General features: G+C 61.8%; 1 protein-coding gene across 6 annotated transcripts in view; it reads right to left on the reverse strand.

Moving 5' to 3' along the window:
- Positions 1–15405, reverse strand: part of TNS2 (tensin 2) — a 56771-nt gene that overhangs the window by 17659 nt on the left and 23707 nt on the right. For 5 of the 6 annotated variants that reach the window (XM_048834756.2, XM_048834759.2, XM_048834757.2 and 2 more), the window contains exons 2-5: positions 12448–12559; positions 11067–11104; positions 4930–4968; positions 990–1028 (exon numbers count right to left, since the gene is read on the reverse strand). In XM_048834756.2, the coding sequence (XP_048690713.2) occupies positions 990–1028; positions 4930–4968; positions 11067–11104; positions 12448–12559 (228 nt within the window). Of the gene's footprint in view, positions 1–989; positions 1029–4929; positions 4969–9056; positions 9228–11066; positions 11105–12447; positions 12560–15405 lie in introns of those variants that run through there. The other variant, XM_048834762.2, reaches the window with a different exon arrangement.

Here is a 15405-nt window from a genome sequence, read left to right on the forward strand (position 1 = left end):
AGGCCAGGATCCAAGCTGCCCTCACTCTGTTCCCAGAGTCCCGCTGACCTAATGGAATTGGCTGTGGGCGGGGGCCCCGGCTCCCAGCCCAGAGGACGGGCGGAGTTCTCCACTCGCCTCCCCCCACTTGTAAGATCTGCACCGGCAGGCTAACTCCTCGCCCCCCGGCTGCACCTCTTCTGCCTCAGGCTGCACAGCGACACCTGCTGGGGGCAGCCAGGGTGCAAACAGAGCAGGGGGAGGGGGCGGGGCGTGTGGGGGGGCACTGGGCCTCAGAGGGCGTGGATGAGACAGGTCAGCACACTGGGCTCCCACCAGCCGGCACAATGGGGCTTTGGCCCAACCCCGTGTGTCCTACGGCAACACCCCACAGGGCCTAATGAATGGGCAGGGCCGGAGATGGGCAAACAACCCCCTCCCCACCATCACCCCATCCACCCCCCTCCCCGTACCTCATGGCCCAATTCCCTTCCACACCTGGCCGGTGTGGGAATAACCATGCAGGGTCCTGGAAGGGAAATCCAGATCCCTTCGCAAGCTCCCCGCATCAGGCGTCGGGGACGTCTCAAGGGGAGGGTTTCGGAGGCTGGCCCCCGATCACACAGAATGCCCCCTGCAGCGTCACTCCTCTGCCATCACAGGCCAGCCTGCCCCTGGCCCTGCACCGAAATGGACGGGGCAGAGTCCACGGGGCAATGCACCCCTGCAGGAAGAGGGCTCCCCTGGGCTGAATTCCCCAGGCGCTATGGGTCAGCAACCCCCCTGGCTGCTTCCCAGATCTGCCTTCTCCCCAAGGAAAGGGTCATTTCTGTAGCCCACCCAATAAAAAATCCCAGCATCCAGCCGTCCCCCAAGCTTTGGGGGGAGGGGGCTGGGATCTCTCCCCATTTCCCCTGGGGCGGAGGGAAGGTCCCATGGCGGCTTATGCCAGGAGTGGGGCATGGATTTGGGGTGGGGTGGTGGCTGAATAAATGGAGGCAGGGACTCACCAAGTGCTCAATGCGCCGGGCCGGAGCAGTGTTTCGCCTCTGGAGTAGGGGGAAAGGGAAAAGAGAGCGTGAGTGGAGTTGACAGGAGGAGATGGAGATTGATAGCGACGCATCAGCCCTTTCCCTGAGACGCCAGGCCTGGGCGCCGAGCCAGCTGGCCCCGAGGTCAGCAGCTAGTTTGTAAACCTCCCCCGATTGCGTGATGTGGCCCGGAGCTGGGGGTGGAGGAGTCAGGAACCGGGAAGGAGCAGCAGGAGGCCTTGCTGGCGGTTCAGGGAGGTCAGAGGTGCTCTTTTGACAGCTTCAGCAAGTGGAACTGCCTGTTTGCTAGCAAAGGTGGCCCAGTGACGCCGGAAACCTCGCTTCTAGTCCCAGCTCTGCCCCTGAGCTGCTGTGTGACCTGGGGTGAGCCTGTGTGCCTCAGTTTCCCCTCCAACTCCTTGTTAGATAGTGCGTGCCTTCTGTCTGTTATGTAAGCCCCTGAGTCATTCACAGCTTTGGAGCCTGGCACTTTAGCAGCTCATGCTTCTAGTTCCACAGCGCACTCCCCATGTTGGCCAATGAGGCAGCTGTCACATGTACAGCACCCAGCGCAATGGGTCCTGATCTCAGCTGAGCCCTTTAAGGCAGGTAATAAGGAGGGATGAGCCCCAGCTCCGCCTTGGGGACCAGTTCAGTGTCTGTGGGTTCCTCAGCCTCTCTGCTGAGATTTTTCAGGGGAAGCCAGCAGGTGCCCCCTTCCCCCTCCCCCACCCCTGCTCCCAGCTGTTGGGAAGTGAATTGTGGCCCTGTTTCCTTCCCAAGTGACCTGGAGCCCAGCTGGCACAACCGGTGGGCAGCAGGGGAAGTGAAATTGACATCGGGCTGAGGCAGTCTGCCAGCGAATCAACTTGGGAAAGGATACACCTGCTCTTCCCAGGATCAAAGGGAGCAGGTGGGGAAAGCTAACGCTGGCCAGAGGGCTCTTAGTTCCAGGAGCTTCTCGACCTCCTGCTCACGAGCTAGGGCACAGAGCAGGGTGGGGTGCTGGAGTCACCCAAATGCTGACACTGGCCATGGGCACAAAGGGCTAAGATTGACTCCAGGGATGGAGAGGGCAACGCAAGACTCAGCCGAGGGGAACAGACCGGTGGCCCGTTCAGTCCAGAAGACACCAGTGGCCCATCCTCCCAGAGGAGACTGAGACTCGTGGTCCATCTGGCCCAGAAGAGATCCAGGGTCCATCCAGCCCTGTAGCCCGTCTCCCACAGTGGCCAAGCTTGGATGTGGCCATGGAAGATGAAGCACGGAGGAGGAGTGCCTAGCAGGCTGCAATCGTCGTATGTTTCATGGCCATTAAAGGCAAAGCTGTTGAGTCCATGGGGGCTGTTGGTGGAAATCCAGCCAGTTATTCAGGTGCCCAAGATTGGATCTAGGGGCCTCCTAGGCTCCCAAATGGACTATGTGTCAGCCTGACTGCATCAAGAAAGCAAATCTGTGTGGTCAGGCTCCATGCTCCAGGCCCGACATCAGCTGTGGGGGTCAGGAAGCTGCCTGCGGGGGTTAGTATTGCATTGGCAGCTTCCTTGGGAGCATCAGGCTACAGGGACCATGGGCTGGCAGCTCGGAAATTCTGGGCTGGGGCTGCCCCAACTTCTAGCTATAAGGTACCTAGATGAGCTCCCTCACCACAGGATCAGAGCACATCACGTGAGGCACCCCCATGAGGCAGGGCAGGGCTATTATCCCTGTTGTATATGTGGGGAAACTGAGGCACAAAGCGACAAAGCCATTTCCCCAAGGTCACCTGAAGCCTGTGGCAGAGCAGGGATTTGAACCCAGGCCCTCTGAGTCTTACTTTAGCCCCCTATGACTCTGAACATCATCAGAACTCTCCTCACCTGACTGTCCTTCACACGCTGGTGTCATTTGCCCCCACTATGCCCTGGTGTAAGGGCAACCCGAGGTGTGGCATGATGGAGAATCAGGCCCTGGCAAGTTTCCCAGGGGACTTTCCTGTCTCAGGCCAGAGAGGAACCCTCCTGCCAAAGCCACTGGCTGGGAGATGATACATCTGGAACTTCTCTGACAGGGCGGAGTGGGACGATTTTTCACTGCCAAGGACTGAGCTCACCAGGCAGCAGGTCCCAGGGCTGACGTCCACACCAGCTGTTTGTGCACCAGGCAGAGACAGCAGCATCGAGCTTCCTCCATGCTGCTGCGTTGCTGACGTACCCCGGTGTAGCACCCGGGCGCGGGTGCACTGCAGGCAGCCACAGGGTGACTACTCCCTCTGGAGATGGGTTCTATTCCCTCCCACCCAGCCTGCCAGGGGACACTTGCCCACTGAGACACCAAAGGCAAAGGCCACCAAACAACCATCAGCTGGTGACAAATAGTCATTGCTGTCCTGACCCAGCTTTGAACCAGTGACATACTCACGAGCCTGAGCCTGCTCCCACTTATTCTCCACTGCACCCCCTATCCCTGGCCTGGATGACTAGGGGACTGGAATACATGACTTATGAGGAGAGGCTGAGGGAACTGGGATTGTTTAGTCTGCAGAAGAGAAGAGTGAGGGGGGATTTGATAGCAGCCTTCAACTACCTGAAAGGGGGCTCCAAAGAGGAAGGATTTAGACTGTTCTCAGGGTTAGCAGATGACAGAACGAGGAGTAATGGTCTCAAGTTGCAGTGGGGGAGGTTTAGGTTGGATATTAGGAAAAACTATTTCACTAGGAGGGTGGTGAAGCACTGGAATGGGTTACCTAGGGAGGTGATGGAGTCTCCTTCCTTTGAGGTTTTTAAGGTTAGGCTTGATAAAGCCCTGGCTGGGATGATTTAGTTGGGGTTGGTCCTGCTTTGAGCAGGGGGTGGGACTAGATGACCTCCTGAGGTCCCTTCCAACCCTGATATTCTATGATTCTATGATAAGGCCGGCCACCAGGAAACGCTTCATCCGGTGGGGTTATCCCAGCTTTTCACATCAGGATATACCCCGGCATTGAGGCCCGGATGCCACCCGACTCCCAGGCTCACTCGCAACATGGGTATCTGCACCACTTCCCGCTGGTTTAGAAGAACCCCCTGGAATTTACCTGGCCTCGCTACGGACTCCGATCAGGAGCTCTCTGGCTGCTGAAAATCAGGCCTCCAGCTGGGCACCCGAAAGTCGAAGCGCCCAATGGAAAGGGCAAATGGCTCACCCAGCGCTGAAATGCAGCCAGCTCTGGGGTGGGACGTGGCCGCTGGTTTGCAGCTACGCTGCATCCCATTTAGGACAGGAAGTGAATCCGAGTGTATTCCATGCCAGTGGCGCTGTGCATCTCCAGCAGCCCGGTGCCCTCTGGAGGGATCTAGGCCAGAGCGGTTGATGAGCCTGCTACGGGGTCAGCTGGGTGAGGTGGATCTGTTCGCTCACGCACTAGATCCTGTGCATTAAGATCCTGAAGGCCCAGGTTTAATTTCTGCTGCCAGCGTCCTAGCCCGGAGCCCGGCATTACCCAATCCAGCGGAGGCCAGTTGGAATGACCCAGGTTGGAATTTGGCCAGGACCGGGTGGAGGCGGCTCCCACTCTCGAAAAAAGTTCCAGGGGAAGGAGCAGGAGTCACCAGGTGCTTGGTTCTCCCTTTGGCCTGAAAGATAGCATCTCGAGCGGCACCGGGGTCGGCACCGGGGCCAAGGGACGAGGGCTCCTTTCTGAGCATCCCACGCGGCGGCCCGTCACTCTGGGACTTTCCTGAGCCGTCTCCCACCCACGCCCCGACCCAGGCCTCTGGCGAGATCGACCAGGGACCCAGCGCTGGGAGATATGGACTCAGGGGGAGCAAGGCTGGCGGCTGCCGGGGCCGGCACGTGGAAACCGCCCGTCTCCCGCACCCCTACCCATTCTAGCAGCCGGTGGCTCAGTGAGAGATCGCCGGAGGGGTGCCAATGGGGACAGACCGATCTTGGCACTTACCAATTCAGGCGGGGGAAGGGGCTGGCAGGATGACGCCACCTGAAACAAGAAGCCAGAGTGGGGGGTCAGGGCGGTGCGGGGACCCCGGCTGGGCAGCGTCTCCTGCAAATCAGTGCCGTGGCAGCCACCGGGATGCTTCTTCCACCCCCCTCCAGACGGGACGTCTCCTCCCCTGGGTTGGGGGCGGGGGGAGGAGGGGGAGGAGACTGTGGCTGGCTCCTGAGGTGGGCTCTGTGCAGCGTGGGGGCTGGACCCCCCTTGGCCGTGGGGCAGGGGTGTTTTTCTTGGCCCCAGCCGGCCCTTTCCAGCTCGGGCATACACAGAGGCCGCGATTCATGGCAGGGCCTGGGAGGCGGTGAGGCCGGAATCGCTGGGTGGGGGTGGGGTGGGGGGAGGCTATATATAGAGAAACATAAACAGGGTGCGCCCCACCCCGGGCTTGGGGTGCACAGGGAGCCCATTCAGCCCGGACCCTACCACACCTGCCCCCGGCCCCACCCCGCCCCCACTGCCTGGCTCCGGCCAGAGAGAAGGAAACGGGCTCGGAGGGGGCCGGTGAGCCCTCCCCTGCCCCACCCCCCCACCTCAGGGGGGCACCTGGCTGTGCCAAGATTGCCTTTCCCATAATGCCTCGGTGGCTTTGACTCACGGACGAGCGGAGGCCGCTAAACTCAGTGCAGCAGTGGGTGGCTGGGGGGCGGAGGGTCTGTGCCGGAGTCTTGGGGGCAGAGCTGGTCTCTCCGCGGTATTAAGGGGAGTACAATTCCGCACCCCTGCCCTCCGCCCTAGCCCTGTGTGGGGCGAGGAGCAGCTACAGCTGCGTGTCCTGCAATGGGTACGTCTGTCCCCCACGCTAAGCCGGGGGCTGCGGGTCCTGGGCTTGTGGCCTCCGTGTTCCCAAGCCCGTGCTTGAGCGTCCACCCTGCACTGTACACCCCTCTCCTCCACTGCCCCCCCAGTGCCAGCCTGCCCCCGCCGGAGCCAGCTCCTGCATGCCCAAACCTCTCTGCCCTTCGCCCACTCCCTCCTGCCTGGCTCCCCTGTGGCCCAGCTCCACGCCCCGAGCCCTTCTAGCATCCAGGAGAGTTTATTTATCTCCTGGCAGCCAGGAAACGGGAAGCGCCGGAGATCTTTATCATGCTTACGTGGTCCTTACAGCCAGGGGCGCTGCTGCGTATCCAAGGGCTGTGGGGCACGAGCAGGCCTGGCTTGGGGAGCAGGGCCTGGCAATCCACCCAGGCCGTGTCATGCCACCCCTCCCTCCCCGCCTGCCCTGCCTCCTGGCACGTCTCTGTCCAAGCCACCTTGACACCCTGGGCACCGTCCTGGGAGCTGGCCAGACACGGGGCTCCTTGCCAGGGCTCAGGGTTGGGTTGGGAACTGGTGGAGGAGGAGGTGGGGAGACAACCCCGGGGGAGAGGGGGTTGGATCAGTGTGGGACTCGGGGGGAGGTGGCGTGGGGAGTGCAGGCCAGGGGTGCTAACAGGAGATTGTGGGGAGGTGAGATGGGGCACGCAGGCCGGGGCAGGGCATGTTGGATCACAGAGGGGATCAGGGGGAGGTGGGATGGGGACACGGGCTGGGGGGCACATGTTGGATCAATGACGGGCTCGGGAGGGAGAGGTGGGATGGGGAGCGCAGGCCAAGAACCAGATCCGGGGCGTCTTTGCAGCGGCAGGGACGCACTGTAAGAACCTAAAGGGAGCCGAACGGGGACCCCCAAGCTCCATCCCCGCACCTCTGCCCCTCACCCTCTGGGAGACAGGGCATGGCTACAGGATGAACCCTGCCCCCCTGGGTTTGCAGCCAGAGCCCCAGACCTCCCCCTCTCGCTCCCCATGCCAGCCGGGTGCACATCAGCCAAGGGAGGCCCTGGCGCAGGGAGAGGACAAGCCACGGCTGGCTGGGTGCTAGCTAGTGGGACCGGAGCCGGGCAGAGCCCCAAGCATCCCAGCCTTGGCAGCACCACAGCCCCGCATGCCAACACCGAGTAACAACAAGCCCCTAATTACAGGGCACGCAGAGGTCCTGCCAGGCAGGGAAGGTAGAATTAGGCAGGTGGGTTCTGCCAAGCCAGGGTCTCCCTGGGGCGACGTCCTGTGGCCAACACCAGATGTGTCATTGCTTGCCCCTCAGCCCCATAAAACACCTGGCGCACCGTGCGGAGGGGATTCCTTCCTGACCTCCCCGCACCCTGGAGAATGAGACTGAATCAGCCAGGGGCCATAAATCTCTGTTAACAATGGTCATAAAATTAGATGGGCCTTTTAACGAGCCAGCTGAGGGACTGAACTGAGTGCCACCCCGTGGCCCGCCCTCCCCGTGCAGCTGTGGGGCTGAGTGGGCAGGTACTTCCTCCCTCCTGCCCACCCCGGGCTGGGTCTATACGCTCCCCCCAGAGCCATGGAGGTGGGGGCACTTCCCTTAGGAAGGAACGGGCAGGAGAAAGGCTATAGGTTGCCTCTTGCATAAGGAGAAATTAGACCACATTCCCCCTACCCCCACCCCAACAGCTCTCCCCTCCTCTAGGCTTTGAAATCCCTCCAGCCCCTCAGAGCAGCCTGCCATCCCCCTGCCCGAGCCCCTCACTGAGCCGACCCTCTGGACTGCACTCCCCCCAAGCCTCCCATTGATCAGACCCCTCTCCTGGCCTACACTCCCCATCCCTGAGCCCCGCACTGATCAGACACCCCACCCCTGGCCTGCGCTCCCCATCTCCCCGAGTCACACATTGATCTGACCCCTGTGCTCCCCATCACCACCCCCCAAATCCCACACTGATTTGACACCCCCCCGCCGGCCTGTGCTTCCCACTGCCCCCCAAATCCCTCACTGATTCGCCCCCACCCCTGGTCTGCAATCCCCATCCCACCCCAGGAGCCCCTCACATATCCAATCTCCTTTCCTTTCCCTTCTTCCTCCTCCTAGCTAGGCAATTGGTGGGCATCCCACCTTGGTGCAAGAGCCATCTCCTCCGCAGCTCTTGCTAGCCACCTTGCATCCCTTCTGCAAGCCTCTCCCACATCTCCCGGCCTGTTAACTCCCCTCCCCTCCCCTCCCGCAGTTTCTGTCTGATCAACATTTGCTGTCCAGAGCAAAGTGTGTCGCACAAATCATCCCCAGCGCAAACTTCCTGCCCCCTCTCCCCGCTCTGCCTCTTAGCTTCAGCCTGGGAAAAGATCTGGTTCAGCCTGTGGGACGGAGAGAGGGCTGGGATGTGGGAAAAGCACCGTGACCAGAAACTCTGGGAGAGAGGCAAATGGGCTTGAAAGCTACAGGGGCCATGTGGAAAGGAGTCCCCCCCATCGCTGCCCCCACTTGGGGCCGCTTTCCACAAACAGGATCAGTGTTTGAAGAGCATGTTGCTTCTACCAACCACCACACATCACCCCTGCTCCCCAAAAGTCATCTTGTAGGTGGGGAAACTGAGGCACAGAGCGGGGAAGGCACTTGCTCACAGTCATGCTGTGTCGGTAGCAGAGCGAGTGACAGAACCCAGGAATCTGGGCTCCCTATTCTACGCCCCCCCCCCCCCGCTTCTCCAACCATTAGAGTACACTCCCTCCCAGAGCTTGGGATAGAACCCAGGAGTCCTGGGCCCCAGCCCCCTTAATCTAACCACTAGACCCCACTCCCTCTCAGAGCAAGGAACATAGGAATCCTGCTGTCAGTCCTCTAAACACTGGATGATGCCTCGGTCTATAAACCCCCCTCTTGCAAAGTTTCATCTCAGGGTAACATCACCTCTAAGGGACCCTGATAGCACCTCTGGGCAGGGTACTTGCTGGGGCACGGTGCCCAGCCCTGCCCACCCTTCCCAGTAGCAGGCTCCTGACCCCCAGGGACCTCCTGCCAGCTGCTATTCGAGCACTGTGGCTGGTCTGCCCCCTTTTACAATCACCCTCCCATGCCCCCTGCTACCTCCACAGCTCACCCCGACTCAGCCCCCTCCCCGACACTGAGCATCGGTCCAAGCCCATCCCCATCCTCGGCTGGCCTGGAGTCCTCTTAGCTCTGCCCTAGGCTGCCCCCTGGTGGAGGGGGCGGAGAGGGCCGATCAAAGGGGCATCCTGTCCTGTCCCGGCCTCGCCCACAGGTCCCCCTGGCTGTCAACAATGGAGCTATACCTGGGGGGTCAGCAGGGCAGGGTGGCGCTCGTCTTTAGGATGCCGGGTTTCTCCATCCAGCTGTTCCCCGCATGGAGGGGAGCCCCCCAATTCTCCCTCCGGTGCAGGATCTTCTCCGCTCCCTCTATCCTCTCCTCCCTCGCTCAGCCACTTCTCCCTTCGCCCCCCGCCTTCCCCTCATCTGACTCCCGTGCAGCCCTCCGCTCCTTGGATGGATGGACGGACGGAGGGGTCTGCACCGAGCAAAGAGCCCCGGAAAATCCCGGAGGAGAACTAGCAGCCTCCAGCTGCAGACGCTGGCCCGGGGCCAAGAAAAACTCCCTGCTCCGCACAACCATAATTACACAACCAAGGCTTAAAGGGCCAGCGACGCCAACTTCGGGGACTCCGGCACAGTGAGCCAGCTCCGAGGGCTGCAGGTAGCCGTGGGGCTCAGCATGGGGCCACCTGCATCCGGCCGAGAGGGCTCAAAGCCCAGACTGTGCCTAGTGCTGGGCCATGAGGAACTATCCCTGGCAATGGGTCTCAAGCCAAGTGTGTTAGGAGGGGATGAGAGTAAAGCTCGGAGCAGTGTTCCAGCGCTGTGAGCTTCCTCACAGCAGTGCCCTGCTGGGATCCCAGCTCTGTGAGCTTCCCCACAGCAGTGCCCTGCCAGGGCCCCAGTTCTGTGAGCTTCCCTAAAGCAGTGCCCTGCCGGAACCCCAGCGCTGCGAGCTTCCCTAAAGCAGTACCTTGCCAGGACCCCGGTGCTGTGAGCTTCTCACAGCAGTGCCCTGCTGGGATCCCAGCACTGGGAATCCCCACAGCAGGTCCCTGCTGGGATCCCAGCGCTGGGAATCCCCAAAGCAGCACCCTGCCAGGACCCCAGCACTGTGAGCTTCCCCACAGCAGTGCCCTGCCAGGGCCCCAGTTCTGTGAGCTTCCCTAAAGCAGTGCCCTGCCGGGACCCCAGAGCTGCGAGCTTCCCTAAAGCTGTACCCTGCTGGGACCCCAGGGCTGTGAGCTTCCCTAATGCAATGCCCTGCCAGGACCCCGGTGCTGTGAGCTTCCTCACAGCAGTGCCCTGCCGGGACCCCAGCACTGTGAACTTCCTCACAGCAGTGCTCTGCCAGGACCCCAGCGCTGTGAGCTTCCTCACAGCAATGCCCTGCCAGGACCCCGGTAAATCTGAGTTTTCCCAGCGCAGCTCCCACAAAGCTCCAGAAACCCGCTCTGGCATTAGCAGCCGCAGTCCGTCTCTCAGAGAGGGAAGGACTCCACATCTCATGCCAGAGCCCCGGGGAATGTTTGCTCGGCCACGCTGCCAGCCCCCCACTCTTCCCTCCCTCGGCGCAGCACATTTCCCACGGCCCCATGTTCCTGCTGCTCTTCAAACGGGCTCCCTTCGGCTCTTATCTTGCTCTGTGCTGGCCTGGATAAGGGCCTGGATCTCCCAGTAAACAGGGCTGAAGCCCGGGTCACTGAGGCTGTGTTTCATCCCTCCCTCCCCTAAACCCCTGATTCTGTGGGGCCGCAGTGACCTGTCCCTGCAGTCCTGCAGCTTCCACCCACAGCCGGCCGAGCTCCCCCATCTCCCTGCCGCCAGGAGCCTCTTCCTGCCCTCTGGGGGGCTTGTCCCCATCCTCCTTCTGCCCCACGGGGGTGAGCAACCCTGCCCATTCCTGAGAGCTGGCGATGGGCATGGCCACCGGCCCCAAGGCTGGCATGCATCTCCTCTGGCTGCAGCCATGGTGGGGTCCCTCGCTGGGCCCCCAGCACCCGCCGAGCATGGCCTGGGAGCTAGAGGGGCGGGAGCGCTCCAAGCTGGACTGTGCAGGGTGGAATTGGGATAGCTGAACCTGGGTAAGTGGGGCCCCAGTCCTCTATGGACAGACACCCCTGCCTGCTGCATTGGGCGCCCGTCAGCTGGGTTTGCCCATCACACATGGCCAGGAAGGGACATGGTCCCAAAGGCTGGGCTCCAGCCATCTCCCCCCCCCTCCCCCGATTCGGCATCATGCCTTCACCTACCTTCGCTTCGCATTTCTTGTGGCTGGCGATCTTGCAGGCTGTAGGGGAGAGAAAAGGGGGTGTGAAGGGGAGATCCCTGTGCAGCCTAGGGTTAGTGTGCTGCAGCCTGGCTCCCAGTGTGCACGGGGGTTGGGAGTGTGAATCCTGGTGCTCATGCACTGGGGCCTGGCTCCCAGTGTGCACGGGGGCTGGGAGTGTGAGTCCTGGTGCTCGTGCACTGGGGCCTGGCTCCCAGTGTGCACGGGGGCTGGGAGTGTGAGTCCTGGTGCTCGTGCACTGGGGCCTGGCTCCCAGTGTGCACGGGGGCTGGGAGTGTGAGTCCTGGTGCTCGTGCACTGGGGCCTGGCTCCCAGTGTGCACGGGGGCTGGGAGTGTGAGTCCTGGAGCTCGTGCACTGGGGCCTGGCTCCTAATGTGCACGGGGGCTGGGAGTGCGAGTCCTGGTGCTCGTGTGCTGCAGCCTGGTTCCCAGTGTGCACGGGGGCTGGGAGTGAGTCCTGGTGCTCGTGCACTGGGGCCTGGCTCCCAGTGTGCACGGGGGCTGGGAGTGTGAGTCCTGGTGCTCGTGCACTGGGGCCTGGCTCCCAGTGTGCACGGGGGCTGGGAGTGTGAATCCTGGTGCTCGTGCACTGGGGCCTGGCTCCCAGTGTGCACGGGGGCTAGGAGTGTGAGTCCTGGTGCTCGTGCACTGGGGCCTGGTTCCCAGTGTGCACGGGGGCTGGGAGTGTGAATCCTGGTGCTCGTGCACTGGGGCCTGGCTCCTAATGTGCACGGGGGCTGGGAGTGCGAGTCCTGGTGCTCGTGTGCTGCAGCCTGGCTCCCAGTGTGCACGGGGACTGGGAGTGCGAGTCCTGGTGCTCGTGCACTGGGGCCTGGCTCCTAATGTGCACGGGGGCTGGGAGTGCGAGTCCTGGTGCTCGTGTGCTGCAGCCTGGCTCCCAGTGTGCACGGGGGCTGGGAGTGTGAGTCCTGGTGCTCGTGCACTGGGGCCTGGCTCCCAGTGTGCACGGGGGCTGGGAGCGTGAATCCTGGTGCTCATGCACTGGGGCCTGGCTCCCAGTGTGCACGGGGGCTGGGAGTGTGAGTCCTGGTGCTCGTGCACTGGGGCCTGGCTCCCAGTGTGCACGGGGGCTGGGAGTGCGAGTCCTGGTGCTCGTGCACTGGGGCCTGGCTCCCAGTGTGCACGGGGACTGGGAGTGCGAGTCCTGGTGCTCATGCACTGGGGCCTGGCTCCTGGTGAGCACAGGGGCTGGGAGTGCGAGTCCTGGAGCTAGTGCCCAGGGTACTGTGCTGCTGAGGCTGCGGGTTGCCAGGCTGGGATCTCTCGGACCACCCGCCCCCGCCCCGGCTTTGAGGAGGGTAAAGGTGGTGGGGGCTGGTACCTTGGCAGACGAGGCCCAGCGCCTCGATGGATTCCTTACACACCACACACGCTCTCTTCTTCTTCTTAAAGGCCTTCTCCTTGAAGCTGTGGGGCTTGGGCACCTTTTCTGGCTACGGAGGCAAACACAGGGCAGATTTGGTACAGGGGTCTCTAAAGAATGGGAGAGCAGTGTGTAGTGCCCATGGGTACGGAGCCACGCACAGTGCTCGTGGGTACAGAGCCACGTCTAGCGCCCGTGAGTACAGAGCCAGGCATAGCGCCCGTGGGTACGGAGCCAGGCATAGCACCCGTGGGTACAGAGCCATGCAGAGCGCCCGTGGGTACGGAGCCAGGCATAGCGCCCATGGGTACAGAGCCAGGCATAGCGCCTGTGGGTACGGAGCCACGTCTAGTGCCCGTGAGTACAGAGCCATGCATAGCACCTGTGGGTACAGAGCCATGCGGAGCGCCGTGGGTACGGAGCCAGGCATAGCGCCCGTGGGTACAGAGCCATGCGGAGCGCCCGTGGGTACGGAGCCAGGCATAGCGCCCATGGGTACAGAGCCAGGCATAGCGCCTGTGGGTACGGAGCCACGTCTAGTGCCCGTGAGTATAGAGCCATGCATAGCACCCGTGGGTACAGAGCCATGCGGAGCGCCCGTGGGTACGAAGCCAGGCATAGCGCCTGTGGGTACGGAGCCACGTCTAGTGCCCGTGAGTACAGAGCCATGCATAGCACCCGTGGGTACAGAGCCATGCGGAGCGCCCGTGGGTACGGAGCCAGGCATAGCGCCCATGGGTACAGAGCCATGCGGAGCGCCCGTGGGTACGGAGCCAGGCATAGCGCCTGTGGGTACGGAGCCACGTCTAGTGCCCGTGAGTACAGAGCCATGTGTGACGAAGTGGGACTGTTCTTAATGTTTCCTCTGAATAGTGTGGGGGTGCCTCAGTTTCCCCTAGGCAGTTCTTAAGTATCTAGGGGGTGGAGTAAGGGTGTATGATCATTGCAGAGCCCTAGAGGGCAGGTGTGTGCAGGAGTCTGGACACAGAGAATGGCCGACACCCTGTTTCCTGGCAACTGATGGCCTGGGCCCTTCCCCCCCTGCAAGGTGAGAGCTGAAGGGTTGGAGAACAAAGGAATCAGGTGACCACCTGGCCCGGGAAAGGAACAAAGCCCAGAGGAGGAGGGGCTGGAGGGGTTTTCAGTTTGGGGCTGGCTGGGACATGGAGTGAAGTGCAGACGTGGTTGTCTGGCTCACTGCCCCCCAAAATGGACCCAGCTGAGGGGTCCCGTTCTCTGCACCTGCAAGCTCTGTTTTAGACCATGTTCCTGTCATCTAATAAACCTTCTGTTTTACTGGCTGGCTGAGAGTCACGTCTGACTGCGAAGTTGGGGTGCAGGACCCTCTGGCTTCCCCAGGAGCCCCGCCTGAGCGGACTCGCTGGGGGAAAGCGCATGGAGGGGCAGAGGATGCTGAATGCTCCGAGGTCAGACCCAGGAAGGTGGAAGCTGAGTGAGCTGCGTGTCCTGAAGACAGGCTGCTCACAGAAAGGCGACTGCCCCAGAGTCCTGACTGGCTTCATGGGGAGCAGTTCCAGAGCATCGCCCAGGGACTCCGTGACAACTGGTGGCAGCGGTGGGATGTACTGCACCCCGTGGATGGTGCTTCCTGCAGTAAGTGACTGGGGAGCAGTAACACGAAGGGGGATTGCCGAGGACCAGGCCTGCTGAAGGCTCAGAGAGGAGCGGTTTCGGGGGGCGGTTAACCCCTGGGAGTGTGTGACCAGCGAGAAGGACTGTGCAGTAGCAGGGTTCCCCTGGGGATTGCAGCGAGCAGTCCAAGGGGCGGAGGAGTCTGCAGCTCGACTCTGGCAAAGAGGTGGTGACCTCGAGAAGGGCTGGCACACTAGGGGTTCTCCCTGGAAACCGTGGGGAGCTGAGAACACACGGGCCTGTGAGTCCACAACAACTTGGGAGGAGCGGAGTGATAGCCTGTCACCGTCTCCTTAAGAAGGACATTGTAACCCTGTGCAGAAAGAGAGGGTTGAGCGTTGGAAAGTTCACCAAAGCAGAGTTAATCGTGCAGCTGGAGGAGGATGACCGCTCTAAGGAACAGATTCCTGACCCCAACTGGGGCTATAGCAGGATCTGAGAGCAGCTGAAGCGGGAGCCAGGCATCGCCAAGACTCCTGTCCCCGACCAGACGAGGGTCTTCACGATCGGGTTCCCCATCGGGGGATCGAGACGGACGGGATTGGAGCTGAGTCTGAGAGAGTAAGAGGACTGTGGGAGACAGCGAGAGCCCGAGAAAGAGCTGCAGAAGCAGCAGCAGGATGAACTGGCGGTGGGGGAGCGGAGAGGCCTAGGGGACCTCCCCGGGGTGAGTGGGGATAGATCCCGGGGGGCCAGTTCCGCAGGGAACCTCGAGACTAAATTGCTGCCCCTGGTTAAGGGGGGGGAGTTTGGATGCCCACCTCACTGCCTTTGAGCAGGCTGGCGATTTGAACCAAGGGGACCCTGCGGAAAAGCCCCGGTGTCTAGCTCCCTTGCTGGGTCCCAAGGCCATAGACTCCGTCAGCCAGATGGTTGGGGATGTGGACGGGCTCCCACTCCTGACCCCAACCTATATGTCTGTGTGGAGTTTCCTGGGGCCAGGCCCCTCGGACCTCCAGTGGGAGCAGAAGGTGATGGTCAATGGGGAGACATTCTTGGGGTGGCCAAAGGGCATGGGCTGCATAAACCTTCCCACATGCGGCCTGCGAGTGCTATCGACCACCCTGACCTAAGGGAGGGCGTGAAACTGGAAGGGCCTGGTGTAACTCCTACCAAGGAATGGGAGAGATGCTGGGGCATCCATGGGAACGTTGGTGGCTTCGAACTTCCCCAGGTCACCGGCTAAAGTGACCCCGCTCAGTTCGATCTCGAAGGGGGGAGAGATGTGACGAAGTGGGACTGTTCTTAATGTTTCCTCTGAAT

The sequence above is a fragment of the Caretta caretta genome, chromosome 20, assembly GCF_965140235.1.
Source record: "Caretta caretta isolate rCarCar2 chromosome 20, rCarCar1.hap1, whole genome shotgun sequence".
Classification (NCBI taxonomy): domain Eukaryota; kingdom Metazoa; phylum Chordata; order Testudines; family Cheloniidae; genus Caretta; species Caretta caretta.